General features: G+C 44.4%; 1 protein-coding gene across 1 annotated transcript in view; it reads left to right on the top strand.

Moving 5' to 3' along the window:
* The first annotated feature begins 7,009 nt into the window (after positions 1–7,009).
* Positions 7,010–18,391, top strand: part of Vps36 (vacuolar protein sorting 36 homolog) — a 28,836-nt gene continuing 17,454 nt past the window's right edge. The window contains exons 1-3 of the mRNA XM_045154654.1: positions 7,010–7,145; positions 13,004–13,072; positions 16,504–16,574. Of these exons, the coding sequence (XP_045010589.1) occupies positions 7,050–7,145; positions 13,004–13,072; positions 16,504–16,574 (236 nt within the window). The 5' untranslated portion in view covers positions 7,010–7,049. The remainder of the gene's footprint in view (positions 7,146–13,003; positions 13,073–16,503; positions 16,575–18,391) is intronic.

The following is an 18,391-nucleotide window of genomic DNA, read 5'->3' as shown; positions in this document are numbered from 1 at the left end:
AAAAAAAAAAAAAAAGAACAATATCTGTGGTTTAGAACCTGAAGATGGCAGTTCTGTTCAAGGAGGAAGATGCCATGTAGAGTCCGGGCCTCATTCTGCCAACCCTCTGAACAGGGACAGGTGGAGCCCTCAGAGAAATATCAGCATGTCCTTCTTCCATCCCTTGGCCACAGAGACAGGTAGCTTTGGATGTAGAACACTGGGATAAGGCAAAGTGAGCAAGCCTTGTTTCTTGCCTTAATTCTGGCTTGTTTGATCCTGCCTTCATTTAAAATAGGCATTTTGTCCATCACGGGTATTTTCATTTCTTTAAATATTGCCTGAAACATTATTTTCTTGATTAGTAAGGCTCCTCACCCTCCACAACTTGAACATCTGCACCTGGAGGGCGTGCCTTGAGTTTCTTCCCCGTCGCAAGACAGAATCCAGCCCACAGTGGCTAGAAGCCTGAGAGGGAAGCTGCAAGACCTGAAAGAGTATCAGAAACGTACTAGGTCCTCAAGCATGTTGTGGCTGTTTGCTGAAGGAGCGAATAGGCTGAGAGCCAAGAGGCTTCTCTCCGTGTAATCAGCATCATCGCCAAAGGCTACAGGACACAGAGAAGTCAAGTTGGAGCCTTCTCTGTGTTGACTAGCTGTCAGGATGCTGGAAAAAGCTATGCAGGATGTTGGTGGAGAAAAGACCTCAAGGGTATTAACTGAAAGGCCCAAGAATTCAGAAGCCCAGAAATACTATCACGCTCCAAAGGAAGCTTAAGCGGGCCCCCTGCATACCTCAAACTCCAGGCTTTACTCTCTGTTGGAAGCAAGTAAAGAATCCCTCTTCTCATTATATCAGAGCCCGCTCCTAATATAAAACTAGGTAAAAAGGACATGAGATAGCCCTCAAGGATGGGAAATGAGTAATAAAGTAAACCACTTATTTGGTTTCTGTAAATAGCCTACGCCATAAGCCTTAATAGCCTGCACCATAAGCCTTAATAGCCCACACTGTAAGCCTTAGTAGCCTGCACCATAAGCTGTAGCAGCCTGCCTCAGACCACCAAGGTCATAGGAGACTGATACCACACTCTGCTATTCCCACCCAAGGACCTGCGCAAATGCTGACCTCCAAGGTCATAGGAGACTGATACCACACTCTGCTACTCCCACCCAAGGACCTGCGCAAATGCTGACCACCAAGGTCATAAGAGACTGATTGGTCCACGAGGGGCTTGAACAAATTAAACTAATTGGCTTAGAAACTATGGAGTGGCACAAACTGACTGGCTCGCACCCCGTGGGCTCCTGATATTAAAAAAATGATTGGTCTAATGCACAGGCTTTGTTAGAAACCCTATAAAAACTGTCCCGTTCCTGCATTCGGGGCTCTGCAGTCCTCTACCCCTGTGCGGTGTACGACTGTGGGCCCCAGCGCGCTTGGAATAAAATCCTCTTGCAGTTTGCATCAAGACCGCTTCTCGTGAGTGATTTGGGGTGTCGCCATATCCGGGCAGAGCGTGGGGTCCTCGTTTTGGGGGTCTTACATAACCAGCAGCGGACCCTGCAAGCTCTACAGCTGTCCAGCCAGGCCAAATGTACCAACTGATATAATGGTGGCATACCTGTTACTGGGGAAGTCATTTACTCTCTGATTGGACTTGAGGTCCACTCCATGGGAGGGAATTTCTGCCTAGTACTGACTACCTAATCAAAGGCCTATGACTTGGGAGGTCATAAGCCTCAGGGGGTAAGCTACTATATTGTTGTCTGCCTAAATGGTTATATTATATCCACCAAACTCCCCTCTAGACACTTGTGTTTATGCACATATATTAGCGCTACTCTGGCTGTTGGTTAAAGAAGCTTCCCTTTTCAGATGGCTGTGACGACTGGGGTGACTCAAAACTCACCCAAGTGCTGAGAAGGGACAGTGGAGTGTTCAGCCCCAAGTGAGGCATCTCTATCGCACCCTCCAAGCCAGAGGAAGGGGAGGAGCATTTACAATGCTGTCTTTCAGATACAAAGCGGTCTTGATGCTCACGACCTCACAGTGGCTGACACTACTTACACAAGATGTGCGTAATAAGATGGGGAAACATGATGACATCAAAATATAAGAGAGACTAGTTGGAAGGAAAAAGGGATTCAGTTGAGGGGGGATTTGGGAGGGGGAAAGGGGAGGGTTGTGGGTGGGGATTATGATCATGATATTGAAGGGTAAATAACCCTCCCTGAAAACCAGCAAACTAAAGAGTTAATAATTATCCCTAAGACCAGTAGGACTTGACGAAACATCAGAGGCATTCAGCCCCAGACAAGCCTGATGTTGTTTGTTTTCTGAGGCAGGGTCTCACTCAAGCACAGGCTGCCATGGAACTCACTATGGAGCCCAGGCCTCAAACCCCTCACAGTGATCCTCCTACCTCAGCCTCCTGAGTGCTGGGATTAAAGGCGCGTTCCACCATACCCAGTTGCCCTTTTTTTTGTTTTTGTTTTTCAATGTAGGATCTCACTCTAGCCCAGGCTGACCTGGAATTCACTATGCAGTCTCAGGCTGGCCTCGAACTCACAGTGATCCTCCTACCTCAGCCTCTCAAGTGCTGAGAATAAAGGCATGCTCCACCAAGCCTGGCAAAACTTTTTATTGACAGCTTCCCTAAGTACAGCCCAACCAACCATGATTATTTCCACCCTCCATCCCCATTCTCCCCCTCCCAAATGCACCCTCCATTCAATCCCTTCTTTCTAATTAGTCTCTCTTCCATGTTGATATCATCATTGTTTCCTCCCATTATGAAGGTCTTGTTCAGGTAGGGTCGGTCAAGCACTGTGAGGTAATGGATGTCAAGGCCATGTGTGTGGAAGACAGCATTGTAAGCAGATCCTTTGGCTCTTACATTCTTTCTGCCTCTGCAATGGGTCCTGAGCCTTGGAGGGTGTGATAGAGATGTCTCACTTAGGGCTAAACACTCTACTGTCCCTTCTTCTTAGCACTATGGTGACTTTAAAAATTGTATTTATTATTTATTTTGCATATAGAGAGAAACAGAGGGAGAAAGAGTTTGGGTATGCCAGGGTTTCTTGCCACTCAGTGCATCTGACTTTACATGGGTACTGGGGAACCAAACTAAGGTCATCAGGCTTTGCAAGCAAGTGCCTTTATCTGCTGAGCCATCTCTCCAATCCTCTGGTGGATTTCATTTATTTATTTGAGAGAGAGAGAGAAAGTGAGCAAGAGGCAGACAGAGAGAGAGAGAAAGGGTGCACTAGGACCTCCAGCCACCACAAACGAACTCCAGATGCGTACACCACTTTGCGCATCTGGCTTTACATGGGTATTGGAGAATTGAACCAGGGTCATTAGGCTCTGCATGCAAGTGCCTTAACCTCTGAAATATCTCTCTAGCCCCTCTGGTGACTTTTGAATCATCCCAGTGTTTACTGACCTCTGAAAAGAGAAGATTCACTTAACAAAAGTGAGAGTAGCATTAACACATGGGCATAAACATAAACATTGAAAAATGTTTTTAGAGGGCAGTTTGGTGGGCATAATATATGCACTTAACCAGACACCAGCAGGCATTACTTCCCTAGGGCTTATGTCCTCCCTAGCCACAGGCTTTTTTTTTTTTTTTTTTTTTTTTTTTTTGGTTTTTCAAGGTAGGGTCTCACTCTGGTCCAGGCTGACCTGGAATTAACTCTGTCATCTCAGGGTGGCCTTGAACTCATGGCGATCCTCCTACCTCTGCCTCCTGAGTGCTGGGATTAAAGGCGTGCACCACCACGCCCGGCTTCAGAGGCTTTTCATTAGGATTTTAGCACCAGGTGTGTGTTGCTTCCTGTGAAGTGGGCCTCCAGACCAAACAGAGAAGTTGATTTCCCCCTTAACAGACATGCCACTATTGCACCAATTGGCCAATGTGGCCTGGCTCGCCAACCATAAGGCTTGTAGGGTCCACTGCTGTTTAACACCACTGCTGACTTCACTCTCCCAAAAGGCTGCCTTTCCAGCTTTCTGACAGCTGGCCAACAGGGAGGAAGTTTCTGGCTTGATTTCCCTGGCACTACCTGCACAAGACCTTCATAACAGGAGGAAACCATGATGATATCAAAATGGAAGAGAGACTAATTAGAAAATTGATTGACCTACAACCCAAATACGTGGAATCTTCAGTAATAGGGTCTTACCATCTAGTTCTGGTGGGCAACCAAGGGCCTTGGCAATGGCCTGTAATATTTGGGGGGCATCAGGGACCTCCCTGGCCAACAACTCACTGGAAGGTATTCCATTGAATTTTTGACACAGGATCACTGTGTAGCCCATGCTGGCCTTAACATTCCTCCTGCCTCAGACTCCCAAGTGCTGGAGTCACAGGAATGTACCACCGTGACTGGCTGTCTTTCTTTTTAAACCACTCCAGCAAGGCTTTCCTTTCCTTGTTCCTTGCATGCACCATTGTTAATGTCACCAATAACTGCGTGTACATAAAGCAGCAATCCTTGCTGGGTTCTCACTGCACTTGAGCTATCAAACTTGGACCTTTCCTCCTCCCTGACATTCTCCATTTCCACTGGTGGTGGCTTCTTCTCTTTATTTTATTTTAGTTTTTATTTATTAAGTTGAAATTTGGTATGGACACATACTATGTTGGTATCATTTCCCTCCTCCCTGTCCTCACTGCACTGAGGGCCTGCCTCAGTAGGATTGCTGGTATTTGCCATGACACTGTGGATCATGAACTGTGAGAGTAGCAGTCAGTCATTGTGTGTGTGTGTGGGGGGGGGGTTGGGCAATGCCTCTGAATATTCCCTCCTACCCTGTGGACCTTACACTCTTTCCGCCCCCTCTTCCATAAAAGTCCCTGAGTCACGGTGAGTGTGTTTTTGTTTTCTGGGTTTTTGTTTGTTTGTTTGTTTCGAGGTAGGGTCTCACTCTAGTCCAGGCTGACCTAGAACTCACTATGTAGTCTTAGGGTGACCTTGAACTCACAGCAATCCACCTACCTCTGCCTCCCAAGTGCTGGGATTAAAGGTGTGCGCCACCACGCCCGGCTGTGGTGAGTGTGTTTTAAGTCTACTTTAGTGCTGAGCTCTCAGCAACTTCGGGATTTCTGCTTTGGTGAGTTTTGAGTATCTTCAGTGTCTGTCTCCACCACCCTGGCGCTGGTTGTCAGGCTCGCTGTGGAAGCAGCGCTCTTGCTCATCTCGCCTGTTCCTCTGTGGTTTCACTGGGCCCTGGCTGATGCCAGGAAGTCAGCTATCTTGTCTTGTTGATAGATTTTGGTTGTCCTCACTTCTTGTTGTGGTGGTTCCTTCTTGGTCATCTTTTCTGACCCTTTGGTTTGTGTTAATTTGGTTTAAATTATTATTCCTATGCTCTTTTAAAAATTATTTTATTTTTATTTATTTATTAGACAGAGAAAGGGAATGGGAATGGCAGGGTATCCTGCCACTGCAAACGAACTCCAGATGCATGTACCACCTTGTGCATCTGGCTTATGTGGGTTCTGGGGAGTCAAACCTAGGACCTGAGGCTTCACAGGCAAGCCCCTTAACCGCTAAGCCATCTCTCCAGCTCTATTCCTATGCTCTTAAGTGGAGACTATACAACTTTCATGGGTCATTAGTTATTCTTCAGGGTCATGTGTTTCTTTTGATTAAATTTTCAGAAATAGCCTCATCAGCAAAACCAAAAAAGAAACGAAACAAAATACTGTTAAGTAGTAAAAATTAATAAAGCTACTATCTAATTTAGCATGGCCACTAGGCCTGGGAAAATACCAACTTGCTGGTGTTATTGCAACTCCACAATAAGTAGTAGAGTCTGAAAAGATAACTCAAAAGAAAAATGTATCAGTTGTAGACCGATATAAGTAACATATTTATTTACTTTTAATGTCTTTTTAAAAATATATTTTATTTATTTCAAAGAAAGAGGGAGAGAGAGAGAGAGAGAATGGGTGCACCAGGGCCTCCAGCTATTGCAAATGAACTCCAGACACATGCTCCCCCTAGCGCATCTGGCTTACGTGGGTCCTGCAGAATCGAACTGGGATCCCTTGGCTTTGCAGGCAAATGCCTTAACCACTAAGCCATCTCTCCAGCTTGTAAGTAACATATTTATAACGTGGACTGTGTAAACAAAATTAAAGTAGCAGGGGCCACAGATAGGTTTGCATGAACCCACCGACAGGCAATTTCTGGGAGATCTCTGTATTGAAATGTTCTCTACAGTAAACTCACATTCTCTACAAGAAAATTCATTCGGTCCACATTAGTATTGGAAATGTTTAAAATTAATCTTCAAAGGAAAGAAAGCCAGGCGTGATGACACATTCCTGTAAGGCACTTAAAAGGTGGAGGCAGTAGTTTGAGGCCAGTCTGGGATAAAGGAGACCCTATTAAAAAAATAAGAAAGATAAAGAAAGAAAGAAGGAAGGAGGGCTGTAGAGATGGCTCAGCAGTTGGAGCACTTGCCTGCAAAGCCTAATGACCCAAGTTCCATTCTCCAGTACCCACGTAAAGCCAGATGCACAAGGGGGCGCACGCACCTGGAGTTCGTTTGCAGAGGCTGGAGGCCCTGGTGCGTCTCCTATTCTCTTTCTGTGTCTCTTTGCTTACAAATAAGTAAATAAATAAATAAACATTTAAAAAAAAAGAAAGTGAAGCATAGGTATAGCCTAACATACCCACTACAGGTGTATAAAGACAATTCCAGACGTCAGCGTTAACTTGTAAAATACGGGGGCTGTGATTTACAGAGCTCGATGATCACAACCTGACAAGGAAGCTGTCACCCAGGTACACACCTTAAGCAAGCCCAAGCTGCAGCCGAGCTGCAGCCATCCGCCCGAGGCACCGCCAGGGGGCGCTCCGCGTCGCTCGCCACCTGCCAGCCTCCCTCCCTCCGGCGAGTCGGCGCCGGACCCGCGGAGCTGCCGGCGCGCCCGCGGCCCTCCCGGCCTCCCCCGCCCCGCCGTCCGCCGCCAGGGGGCGCCGCCGGCTGCCCGGCGCGCGGCTTGCAGCCCCCGGGAGCGCCGGCGCTGGCTGGGCGGCCTGGCGGCGGCCATGGACCGCTTCGTGTGGACCAGCGGCCTCCTGGAGATCAACGAGACGCTGGTGATCCAGCAGCGCGGGGTGCGCATCTACGACGGCGAGGAGAAGGTAAGGACGGCGGCCGGTGCTCCCGGCGGGTGCGCGCGCGTCCCTGCTGGGCCCCGGAGCCGGCCTCGCCCCGGGCCCTCCCGGCGTCCCCCGCCTGAGCTCAGCGTGCCCCGCGCTGCCCGGCTCCTCCCCGCCGCCCGCGGCCTGGGGCTCCCGAGCCCCCCCCCCACCCCACCGGCGCCGCCGTCCGCACCCAACTTCGGAGCCGATCGCCGTCCCGGGCCTGCAGCCCTGGGCGCGGTCACGCTCGCGGCCGAGCCCCGGCGGCCTCCGGTCAGCCTGGCACTGCCCAGTTCCGCCTTGTCCGCAGCGCGCAGGGCACGATCCCCTGCCGGGCCGCCGCGGCCGCTGCGACTCGGGTTAGGGATGGCTGGGAAGGATTTGCCTACGAGGCAGCTTGCATCTGTCTTCCTCTTAGGAATGACTTTGCCAAAGGCTTTGATTTTTTTCTTTAATTTTTTTTTTTTTTTTTGTAATTACTTTCTTGAAAGTGGGCGTGAGCTTTCGTTTGCTCTGCGAAGTGATGAAGTAAAACGTGCAATGCAATTACAAGGTGGGCTTGCAAAAGGAGACGAATACTGAATGAAAAGAAGTACTTCGTGCATAGCAGAAAAGACGGACTACCCTGTCCTGGAGGAAATGTCCAAACTGGAATTTGGGGTGGGGGAAATTATGTAGCATTCCTGCAAGCTATGTAGTTCCCGGAGTGAATTCCACTCTCTCTCCTTCCTTGCTGTTTTGTTCATGAAACTTCCCTCTGCAGTTGGCTATCCTTTACTGACCTGTAGATTTTTCTGGTGCCTTCCTTAGATTGGTGTCTTTTCCTTGGATTGTGCTACTGATGTTACCAAGTTCTGTTCTTAAGTAACTTGCTTGGATTTAGTTATTTACTTACTGCCTTATTGCTTCTCTGAGTTTGATCTCAAGTTGGGTTTTTCTATTTTCTTTTTAATTTTAATTTAAATTTTTTTTTTTTTTTTGAGATAGGGTCTCACTCTAGCCCAGGCTGACCTGGAATTCACTATGTAGTCTCAGGGTGGCCTCGAACTCACGTCAATCCTCCTACCTCTGCCTTCCGAGTGCTGGGATTAAAGGCGTGCGCCACCACACCTGGCTGGGTTTTTCTTTTTTAAAAAAAAATATTTAGTTTATTTAATTATTTGAGAGAAAGAGGGAGAGAACGTGTGTGCCAGGGCCTTTAGCCACTGTAATCGAATTCCAGACGCATACATCCAATCTTATGCATCTGACTTTATATGGGTACTAGGTAATTGAACCTGGGTCCTTGGGCTTTGCAAGCAAGGGCCTCAACCACTAAGCCATCTCTCCAGCCCGGAGATTCAAATTACAGAGACAAACTAAATTTGTCTATCTATATATCTATCTTTCTTTCTCTGAGGTAGGCTCTCACTCTAACCCAGGCTGACCTGGAATTCACTGCGAGAGGGTGGCCTCGAACTCATGACGATCCTCCCACCTTTGCCTCCCGAGTGCTGGGATTAAAGACACGCACCACCATGCCCAGCTCTATTTTTTTTCTTTCATGTCAGGCTTACATCCTTGGAACATTTTTTTTTTAATTTTTTTTCTTTTGAAATAGGGTCTTATATAGCCCAGGTTGGCCTCAGGCTCACTCTGTAACCAAAGATAACCTTGAATCCGTGTGCCTCGACCTCCCAGGTCTTGCAGGCCTGCACCACCGTGCATGATCTTTGGAACTATTTTTAAAAGATTTAATCTACTTCCCTCCTTCACTGGACTTGATTGCACTCCCACTGCAAAAGTCAATGCTGGCAGTAGCAAATGGGCGCTCAGAGTCGCCTGTGGTGTCCTTTCCGGGCACCCATACACACACTAGGAACACTTGTGCTTACACACAGTGTTGATACATGCACAGCAATATAAAGTCTCAACTCTTGGTACCTGTATGGGTAAAACCCTTATTAAAGTCGCAAGCTTACATTTTTTCCTTTTAAATTTTTGTTGCCTGTTTTAGCAGACAAGTATGTAAGTGTGAGAAAAGCCTATCAATCAGGTGACCCTTTGACTTAGTGTCTGCTAAAAGCTGGAGCCCACAGTGGTGGTGTGTGTGGGGGTGGGGGGATTGTAGGTGAATGGAAACTGAAGTGGAACCCTGAGCCAGGCCTCCTCACCCCTATACCGCAGGACTGGACCCACGTGTCATTTGCTAAGCTATCTGCAGCTGCTTGGTCCCTATAGTGACTGAGGGTTTCTGGGGAACGTGCTGTCCGGGTCTTCTCTAGAATTCACTTGGTGCTGAAGATTCCAGGAGGCAGAGCAGGTTCACCCCCCCTCCAGAACCCTTCCCTGGCTGGGACTGTAGCCCAGGCCACTGGACCTTTCTAGCTACTCATTCTAGCACCTTCCCCCAGCAAGCGTGCTTACCACTCTCTTCTGGGTTAGTTGGATGCTCCTGGAAGGCAGAGCCTTAGCCATCCTTTTATCTTCTGGCTCACAGAAACCCACTTAGGGAAACAAACAAACAAACAAACCCAGAATGGAGAGATGGCTTAGCCATTAAGGCGCTTGCCTGCAAAGCTTAAGGACCCAGGTTCAATTCCTCAGGAGCCACTTATGTAAGCCAGATGCACAAGGTGGCACATGCATCTGGTGTTTGTTTGCAGTGGCTGGAGGCCCTGGCGTGCCCATTCTCTCTCTATCTGCCTCTTTTTTCTGTCTCTCTCTCAAATAAATAAATATAAAAGATTAAGAAAAACAGAATAGTTGAAGTACCTGTTTTGTGTGCTTTATATGTGTGTGTATATACACACATATATACATATATACACATGTATATTTGTGTAAATGATATATGGCCTCACATATGTGCATACATGTACATCCTTTGGTATGATTATGAGTGAATGTTTTCTGCTAGACTTTTCTTTCAATCAATCAATCAATCAATATATATATATATATGCATATATATATATATATTTATTTATTTTTAATCTCATTTATTCACTATATAAATGAGGCATTTTACTGAATGAGAAAGTAGCAGTGACTTGTGAGAAATCCACCTTAGCAGGAGAGGTGGGATTTAAATCCTTGGTCATGGGACCCACCCTTCCCGCTTCCTTCACTGGGCTGCAGCACTTCAGAGTTAGGAGTCCCCCGGTGCGGGGCGTGGTTTGTAAAGCTCCCATTGCTGACCCTCTCAAAGACAGGAATCTGAGACCCACAGGTCACAGTTGAGAACCTCGAGAGCTGTCCACGGCCACACATCTGGTAGTGACGGGTGCTGCCAGAATTCCAGAGCAGGTGCCGGGGCCGTGTGCTTTCCAGGCCCAGGGGCTTCTGGTGAATACGCGTCCCTGCTTGTTTACCCACTTTCCATGGGCCCATGAGGACTGGGTGATGCGAGGTTTTTATAAGCAGTGCAGCAGGTCATTTGTTTCAGTTCACAGGGACTTCTAGAGCCACAGCTAATTGGAAAACAATGTAAGAAGATTAGGAATGTGTAAAGTGGAAACTTGTTAGCGTATACAGAAGTTTTACAAAACATTAAGTCTCATTCAGCTGTTTTGCTTTTAGGAATTTACCCTTGGGAATAAAAAGGAATACATAAAAGTAGTATATGTAAGGATGGCAATCATAGTTTGGGGGAAAAATTAGATGCAATCTGCATATCTACTATCGCGATTACATAATATCATGCCCTAATTAGCAAAGGGAATTGTTAACCATAGTCTACTAAGCGATAAAAGTTATAAGACCTTAAATATATGATCTACCTGTAAAAATTATATATGTAGGCTGGAGGAATGAATGGCTTAGCGGTTAAGGTGTTTGCCTGCAAAGCCAAAGGACCCAGGTTTGATTCCCCAGGACCCCCGTTAGCCAGATGCACAAGGGGGCACACACATCTGGAGTTTGTTTGCAGTGGCTGGAGGCCCTGATGAGCCCATTGTCTCTCTCTATCTTTCTCTCCCTCTTTCTCTGTCCAATAAATAAATAAAAATAAAGTATTAAAAAATTATATATGCATAGGGCTGGAGAGATGGCTTAGCAGTTAAGGTGCTTGCCTGTGAAGCCTAAGGAACCATGTTTGACTCTCCAGATCCCAGGTAAGCCAGATACATAAGGTAATGCAGGCATAAGGTCGCACATGTGCACCACGTGGTTCACACGTGCAGAGTTCTATCACAGTGGCTGGAGGCCCTGGCACGCCAACTGTCACCCTTTTCTCTCTCATAAAAAAATAAACAATTTTAAAATATATTTTAAAAAATAATTAATTCGCAAGCAGAAAGAGAGAGAGAGAGAGACAGAGAAGAGAGACAGACAGAGAGAATGGGCACGGCAGGGCCTCTAGCCACTGCAAATGAACTCCAGAAGCATGTGCCACTTTGTGCATCTGGCTTACGTGAGTACTGGGGAATCAAACTTGAATCCTTAGGCTTCACAGACAACTTCCTTAACCACTAAGCCATCTCTCTAGCCCCTTAAATATTTTTTAAAATTATATATGCAGAAATGGACCCCCTCTGGTAAATTATGAGTGATTTTACTTTCTTTTTTAGATGTTTCTTTAAGTATGTTCCAAGTTTTCAACAATGAATATACATTGTCTTTATGATAAAAAAAAGTTAAAAAGAAAAAAGGTAGAGTGAGAGCTCAAGTTTGATTTACTCTCAAGTAGTTCCTATTATTCTGGCTTTGAGTAGTAGACAAAAACCAGCCTAAACTTGTCTGTCAGGTTTGGATCATAATCTGTTGGAACCCCTGAAGGGAATATTACACAATTTCTTCACTAGAGCTATTTTGTGTTGGTTCAGTAACTGACACAGCAATAGAACTTACTCTGGCTTCAGCTTTAAATTTACATATATCCTTATGTTTGCAGCTCAGTAAGATAAAATGCAGTTTCTTACCCAGAAGTGTTCCAGTAACACAGCACCATGTTCTTTCAACTTAGTAAAAAAAATTTGCTTTTGGAGAAAACTTTTTAAAGGTTCCATTATCTTACTGGCTTTAAGTTAAGATAATTCTTTTTTTTTAATTTTTTTGTTTATTTTTATTTATTTATTTGAGAGCGACAGACAAAGAGAGAAAGAGGCAGATAGAGAGAATGGGTGCACCAGGGCCTCCAGCCACTGCAGACGAACTCCAGATGCGTGCGCCCCCTTGTGCATCTGGCTAACGTGGGTCCTGGGGAATCAAGCCTCGAACTGGGGTCCTTAGGCTTCACAGGCAAGCGCTTAACCACTAAGCCATCTCTCCAGCCCAAGATAATTCTTTTATTTTTATTTTTATGTATTTATGTGCAAGGAGACAGGAATAGTCACAAGAGGGCCTTGTGCTGCTGCAAGCAAACTCCAGATATGCACCATTTTGTGCATCTGGCTTTACATGGGTACTGTGCAATTGAATCCAGGCCATCAGGCTTTGCAAGCAAGTGTCTTTAACCACTGAACCATCTCCCCAGCCCCAGTTTTTTTTCACAATTCTCTTATAGCTGTATATATATATAGCTTTCATTTATTAAGTATATAGCATTGCTATTTAGAATATTTTATTTATTAGCTTATTTGCAAGGAGAGAGAGAGGGAGGAAGAGAGAATGGACACCTCAGGGCCTTTAGCCACTGCAAATGAATACCAGACACACGTACCAATTTGTGTATCTGGCTCTATGTGGGCACTAGGGAATTGAACCCTGGTTGTTAGGCTTTTCAGGCAAGCATCTGCACTGCTTCTTTTTCACTTGTAGGTAAACCTACTTCTAAAATGTTTATGTAATTAATTTCATTTTGTGTGATTAATGAATAAGAGAACCTGGACAGCATTGAGTGGTGTGCTGATATTGTTGTAACCATCTTATCTTTTTAGATAAAATTTGATGCTGGGACTCTTCTTCTGAGCACACACCGGTTGATTTGGAGAGATCAGAAAAATCATGTAAGAGACAACTTTCAGCATCTGCTCTGTACTTTATTTTTATCCCACTTTAGCTGATTTTGGTGGTGGAGGGAGTAACTGGACCCAGGGCCTGAGCTGGACTACGTGCATACTTTATGAGTGAGCTACACCCCAGCCAGCCCCAGTCTATACTTATAATTCTCTTTCCTCTTCAGATAAGGTCTTACTGTGTAGCCCAGGCTGCCCTTGAATTCAGTAGACATGTAGCCCAGGCTGGCCTGGCACTGTTCATCCTTTACCCTGTCCTCCCAGTTATTTTTCCCTTTTCTTTTTTGGCTTTCCCTCTTATATAGCAAAGCTGTAAATGGACACAGTAGATTTTCCCTTGAGGATGTAAAAATCGTGTGTCTGTGTGATCTCTCCCTGAAGTTCAGAGAGAGGAGCTAGGGTGTCGCACCACTCATTCAGCTCCAGAAAAGCTAGGGTAGGCACCCAGAATCATGGCAACTCCTGTGTCTTTAAATACCAATCAGCACCTACTTCATGCCTGAATGTAGGAGAGGTGCAATTCTCTCATCATTTGTAAGGGATCCTTAAAAAAGACTCACATGGCTGGGTGTGGTGGCGCACACCTTTAATCCCAGCACTTGGGAGGCAGAGGTAGGTGGATCACCTTGAGTTCGAGGCCACCCTGAGATTACATAGTGAATTCCAGGTCAGTTTGGGCTAGAGTGAGACCCTACCTCGAAAAACCAAAAAAAAAAAAAAAAAAAAAAAAAAAAAAAAAAGACTCGCATGTCCTCAAAACAACCCATTTTCTCAGGTGGTTGGGACTCAAGGGAAGCTCTGTAATATGGTTTCAGCTGGTCCCTGAGAGGAGCTGCTTTTAAGTCATCAGAAAAGGGAGAACTAGCCAGGTGTGGTGGTACACACCTTTAATCCCAGCACTTGGGAGGCAAAGGTAGGAGGATTGCCATGAGTTCAAGGCCACCCTGAGACTATGTAGTGAATTCCAGGTCAGCCTGAGCTAGAGTGAGACCCTACCTCGAAAACCAAACAAACAAACAGAAAAAGAAAAGGGAGAACTCCCACCTCATTTTTATGGTTTTCTAGGGAGTTATTTACATATAGAGCTGATGTCTTCATTCCAAGGAGTTTAGTTTGAAAGAATATATGCCCCAGTAAGCTCAGTACTATAAAATAAGCAGTCTAGTTAGTTTTTATTTTCCTAATAACACTCTCCCTGCCATGAAACTTTATCAAATAATTAATTGATGTTTTAAAAATATTCTATTTATTTATTTGAGGGAGAGGGAGGCAGATAGACAGAGAATGGGCACACCAGGGCCTCCAACCACTGCAAACAAATTCCAGACGCGTGTTCCACCTATGCATCTGGCTTATGTGGGTACTGGGGAATCAAACCCAGGTCCTTAGGCTTTGTAGGCAAACACCTTAACTGCTAAGCCATCTCTCCAGCCCTGATTAATTGATTTTTGATGCCAAGATGAAACTCAGGGCCTCAAGCATGCCAAGCACACACTTAGCTACATTTCTAATCACTATGGAGTTTTCATACCAAAGTAAACTGAAAACTGTAGTGTATTCCTTTGAAATCCCATGATACCTTGCAGAGTCTGACTTTTTGCCCTTTTAGGGATGATATTGCCTCTATTGATAATGTTTTCTGTTAATGTAGTATAATTCTTATAAAATAAGTGTTCATGTGAGAGAGAAATCTTTTGGAGGAGGATGGAATGTTCTTTATCTATGTGTTAATAAATTAGTTAGTCTTAGTAACTATTCAGTTTTACTATAAAGAGACCAATTATACAGGGGAGGGCAAGAGAGTGTTGAGAGAGGATAGGTATGATTGACATATGTTTTATTTATATATATATATATGGCATATGTATCATATATAATATGTATATATGTTATATATACACATATATTATGTCTACACACATATTTATATGATACATGTATCATATATATATAATATGTATATATATTTTATATATACATATATATGATACATATGCTATATATAAGTATGGAAATGGTACAGTAAAACTCATTGATTTGTACAATTGATACATTGTTAATAAGAAGCCAATTTTGAATCCTAAAACTTATTATATAGGTCATATATAGTGATTTAAATTAAAGTATTTAGTTTTAGATAATGTTTTGCTATATTGCCCAGCCTGGCCTTGAACTCCTGGCTCAAGCAATCCTCTTGCCTCAGCTACTTGAATAGTTAGGATTATTACAGGCACATACCACCACACCTGGTTTTATATAATTACTTAAGATTGGAGGCTGGGGCTGGAGAAGATGGCTTAGTGGTTAAGGTGCTTGCCTGCAAAGCCGAAGGACCCCGGTTCGATTCCCCAGGACCCCACATAAGCCAGATGCACCAGGGGGCGCATGCATCTGGAGTTCATTTGTAGTGGCTGTAGGTCCTGGCATGCCCATTCTCTCTCTCTCTTAATTGCTGCTTCTTTCTCTCTCTTTCTCAAATAAATAAATAAATATTAAAAGAATGGGAGGCTGAGAAGATGGCTCAATGGTTAAAGGTGTTTGCTTGCTACTCCTACCAGCCCAGGTTTAATTCCCTAACTACCCACATAAGCTGGATGCAAAAAGTAGTGTGAGCATCTGGTGTCTGCAGCAGCAAGAGGCCCTAATGTGCATGCTTACAAACACATGCAAAAAAATAAGTTAAAAAATTATATGTATGAGTAAAGGGAAGTTAAATTAGTATTTTCTCTTAAAAATGTATATATAAGTATGTATGCTTATATAGTTAAAATATGAGAAATTATAAAGAAGAAAAATAATGCATATAATTCAATCTTTAAATTTTAAGTTTTTTTTTTTTTTCATATAATATTGCTGGGCATGCTGGTGCACGCCTTTAATCCCAATACTCGGGAGGCAGAGGTAGGAGGATCACTGTGAGTTTAAGGCTAGACTAGGACTATAGAGTGAGCTCCAGGTCAGTCTGGGCTAGAATGTGACCCTACCTTGAAACGAACAAACAAAAAAGGAATATTATATGTATATTACTCACTAGTAAAACAAAGCTGTTTTATTTTTTGAGAAAGGGACTCTATGTAGCTCTGGTTGGCCTTGAACTTCCTGTCTTCCTGTGTCGATTCCCCAGTGCTGATTCTGCATGCCTGACTTACACTTTTAAGACTTTTATTTCTCTTATGCAGCAAAATTCAACCAACAGAATTGTTTTTGTTTCATTTTCCCTTCAGTTTATTCAAAGGGTAAATTGCCAAGCATGTACAAGGTCCTGGGGTGCTTTCCCACCCTTCCAAAAGAAAAAAATAGCTTATTCAAGGAATTAAACAACACTGTTTTATATTGGGAAGTATCTTAGAATTATATGCCAGTGCTTTAGGTCAAGATTTCTGATGTGTGTAATGGATCTTTTTCTATTGTTTTTCTCCTAGGAATGCTGTATGGCCATTCCTCTGTCCCAAATTGTGTTCATTGAGGAGCAGGCAGCTGGAATTGGGAAGAGGTAAAATCTATGTATTACATCAACATTCACACAAACATTTTCTGACATACTGCTGGTCAGGAAGTTTCTTTTTTGTTGTTGTTGTTTGCCTATTTATTTATTTATTTATATTTATTTGAGAGCGACAGAGAGAGAAAGAGGCAGATAGAGAGACAGACAGAGATTGGGCGCACCAGGGCCTCCAGCCGCTGCAAACAAACTCCAGACGCGTGCACCCCCTTGTCCATCTGGCTAACATGGGTCCTGGGGAATCGAGCCTTGAACCAGGGTCCTTAGGCTTCACAGGCAAGCTCTTAACTGCTAAGCCATCTCTCCAGCCCCAGGAAGTTTCTTAAAAAGTTTATTTTCCTACCTTAGGCTTATTCTATTTTTTTTTTTTTCTTATGCAACTTTTTGAAGAAAAATAAGTCAGTTGCTGGCAGAGCTGTTGGTTGACCATGCACCCGTGAACAACTTGCCTCCTGTGTTCAGTGCTGTATTAAGCAGTGATTGGGAGATAGATTAGATTACAGCACCAAACCCCCTAACAACTTAGGTGAGAATTACAAAATGTTTTGAGACCCTATTTTAGAATACAAAGGTTTTCTGACTTCCAGTTTCTATCCTTGGGCTGGAGAGATTGCTCAGTAGTTAAAAAGGCACTTGCTTGCAATTTCTGTCCTCTGTCGAACAAGAACAGGTCATGTCTTTATTGAGCACACATCGAAATAGTGAGGACCCAGGTGAAAAGCATGCACTATGGCACTGAAATGGATTTATAAGGAACACAGTGGGGCTGGAGAGATGGCTTAGCGGTTAAGCGCTTGCCTCTGAAGCCTAAGGACCCCGGTTCGAGGCTCAGTTCCCCAGGTCCCATGTTAGCCAGATGCACAAGGGGGCGCATGCGTCTGGAGTTCATTTGCAAAGGCTGGAAGCCCTGGCGCGCCCATTCTCTCTCTCTCCCTCTGTCTTTCTCTCTGTGTCTGTCACTCTCAAATAAATAAATAAATAATTAGGTCAGTCTCACTCTGGAAAGTATGACTATGAGGGTAATGCATCACATTTGTGTGTGAGAGGGGAGTATGACATAAATGCATCAGACAAAACAAGTGGTTTGAACATGTGGGGTTTGTATTCAGCCACAGGAGACCCTGGCCTACTCATACACACTTGCAAATAAATAAATAAAAATAGTTTTTAAGCCATGCATTGTGGTGCACACCTTTAATGCCAGAATTTGGGAGGTAGAGGTGGAAGGGTCACTGTGAGTTCAAGGCCAGCCTGAGACTCCATAGTGAATTCCAGGTCAGCCTGGGCTAGAACGAGACCCTACCTGGAAAAAGCAAAAACAAACAAAATTTTAAAAAAAAAATTTTTTTTTAAGGTGTGGGTTGGAAATCCGTGGTGAAGTCCTAACCAAACACGCTATCCAAGATGTTTATGAGTTTTTTTGGTTCTCTAATCTTACAAGAGATTGTTTATTGAGTAGGTTGGGGGGAAAAAAAGAAAAAGGAAAAACACCTACAAAGCTGAGCCGACATGGTGGAATTCTAACAGCACAGAGGACGGCAGCAGTCGTGATAACAGGAGCTCATGTTTCTAGGGCGGCAGTATTTTGAGAGTTGTTGCCGCCCCTGGGTTCCTCGATCATACTGCTGACCAAGAGGCATTTTCCAATAAATGACACTGTAGAATGTTAGTTTTGGATGGAGTTTTGATAAAATATCAACTGGCTAGTCTTACAGATAATTTTTCACATTTTGTTTTCAAATGAGTTGGGAAGTGTGCTTTGGCAGAGATTATCGCCCCCTAGTAACCTCTGTAGATGGAAAATCCTC

Source organism: Jaculus jaculus, chromosome 7 (assembly GCF_020740685.1).
Source record: "Jaculus jaculus isolate mJacJac1 chromosome 7, mJacJac1.mat.Y.cur, whole genome shotgun sequence".
Taxonomy (NCBI): domain Eukaryota; kingdom Metazoa; phylum Chordata; class Mammalia; order Rodentia; family Dipodidae; genus Jaculus; species Jaculus jaculus.
The sequence above is the reverse complement of the archived record's forward strand: the minus strand, read 5'-3'. Positions and strand labels throughout refer to the sequence as shown.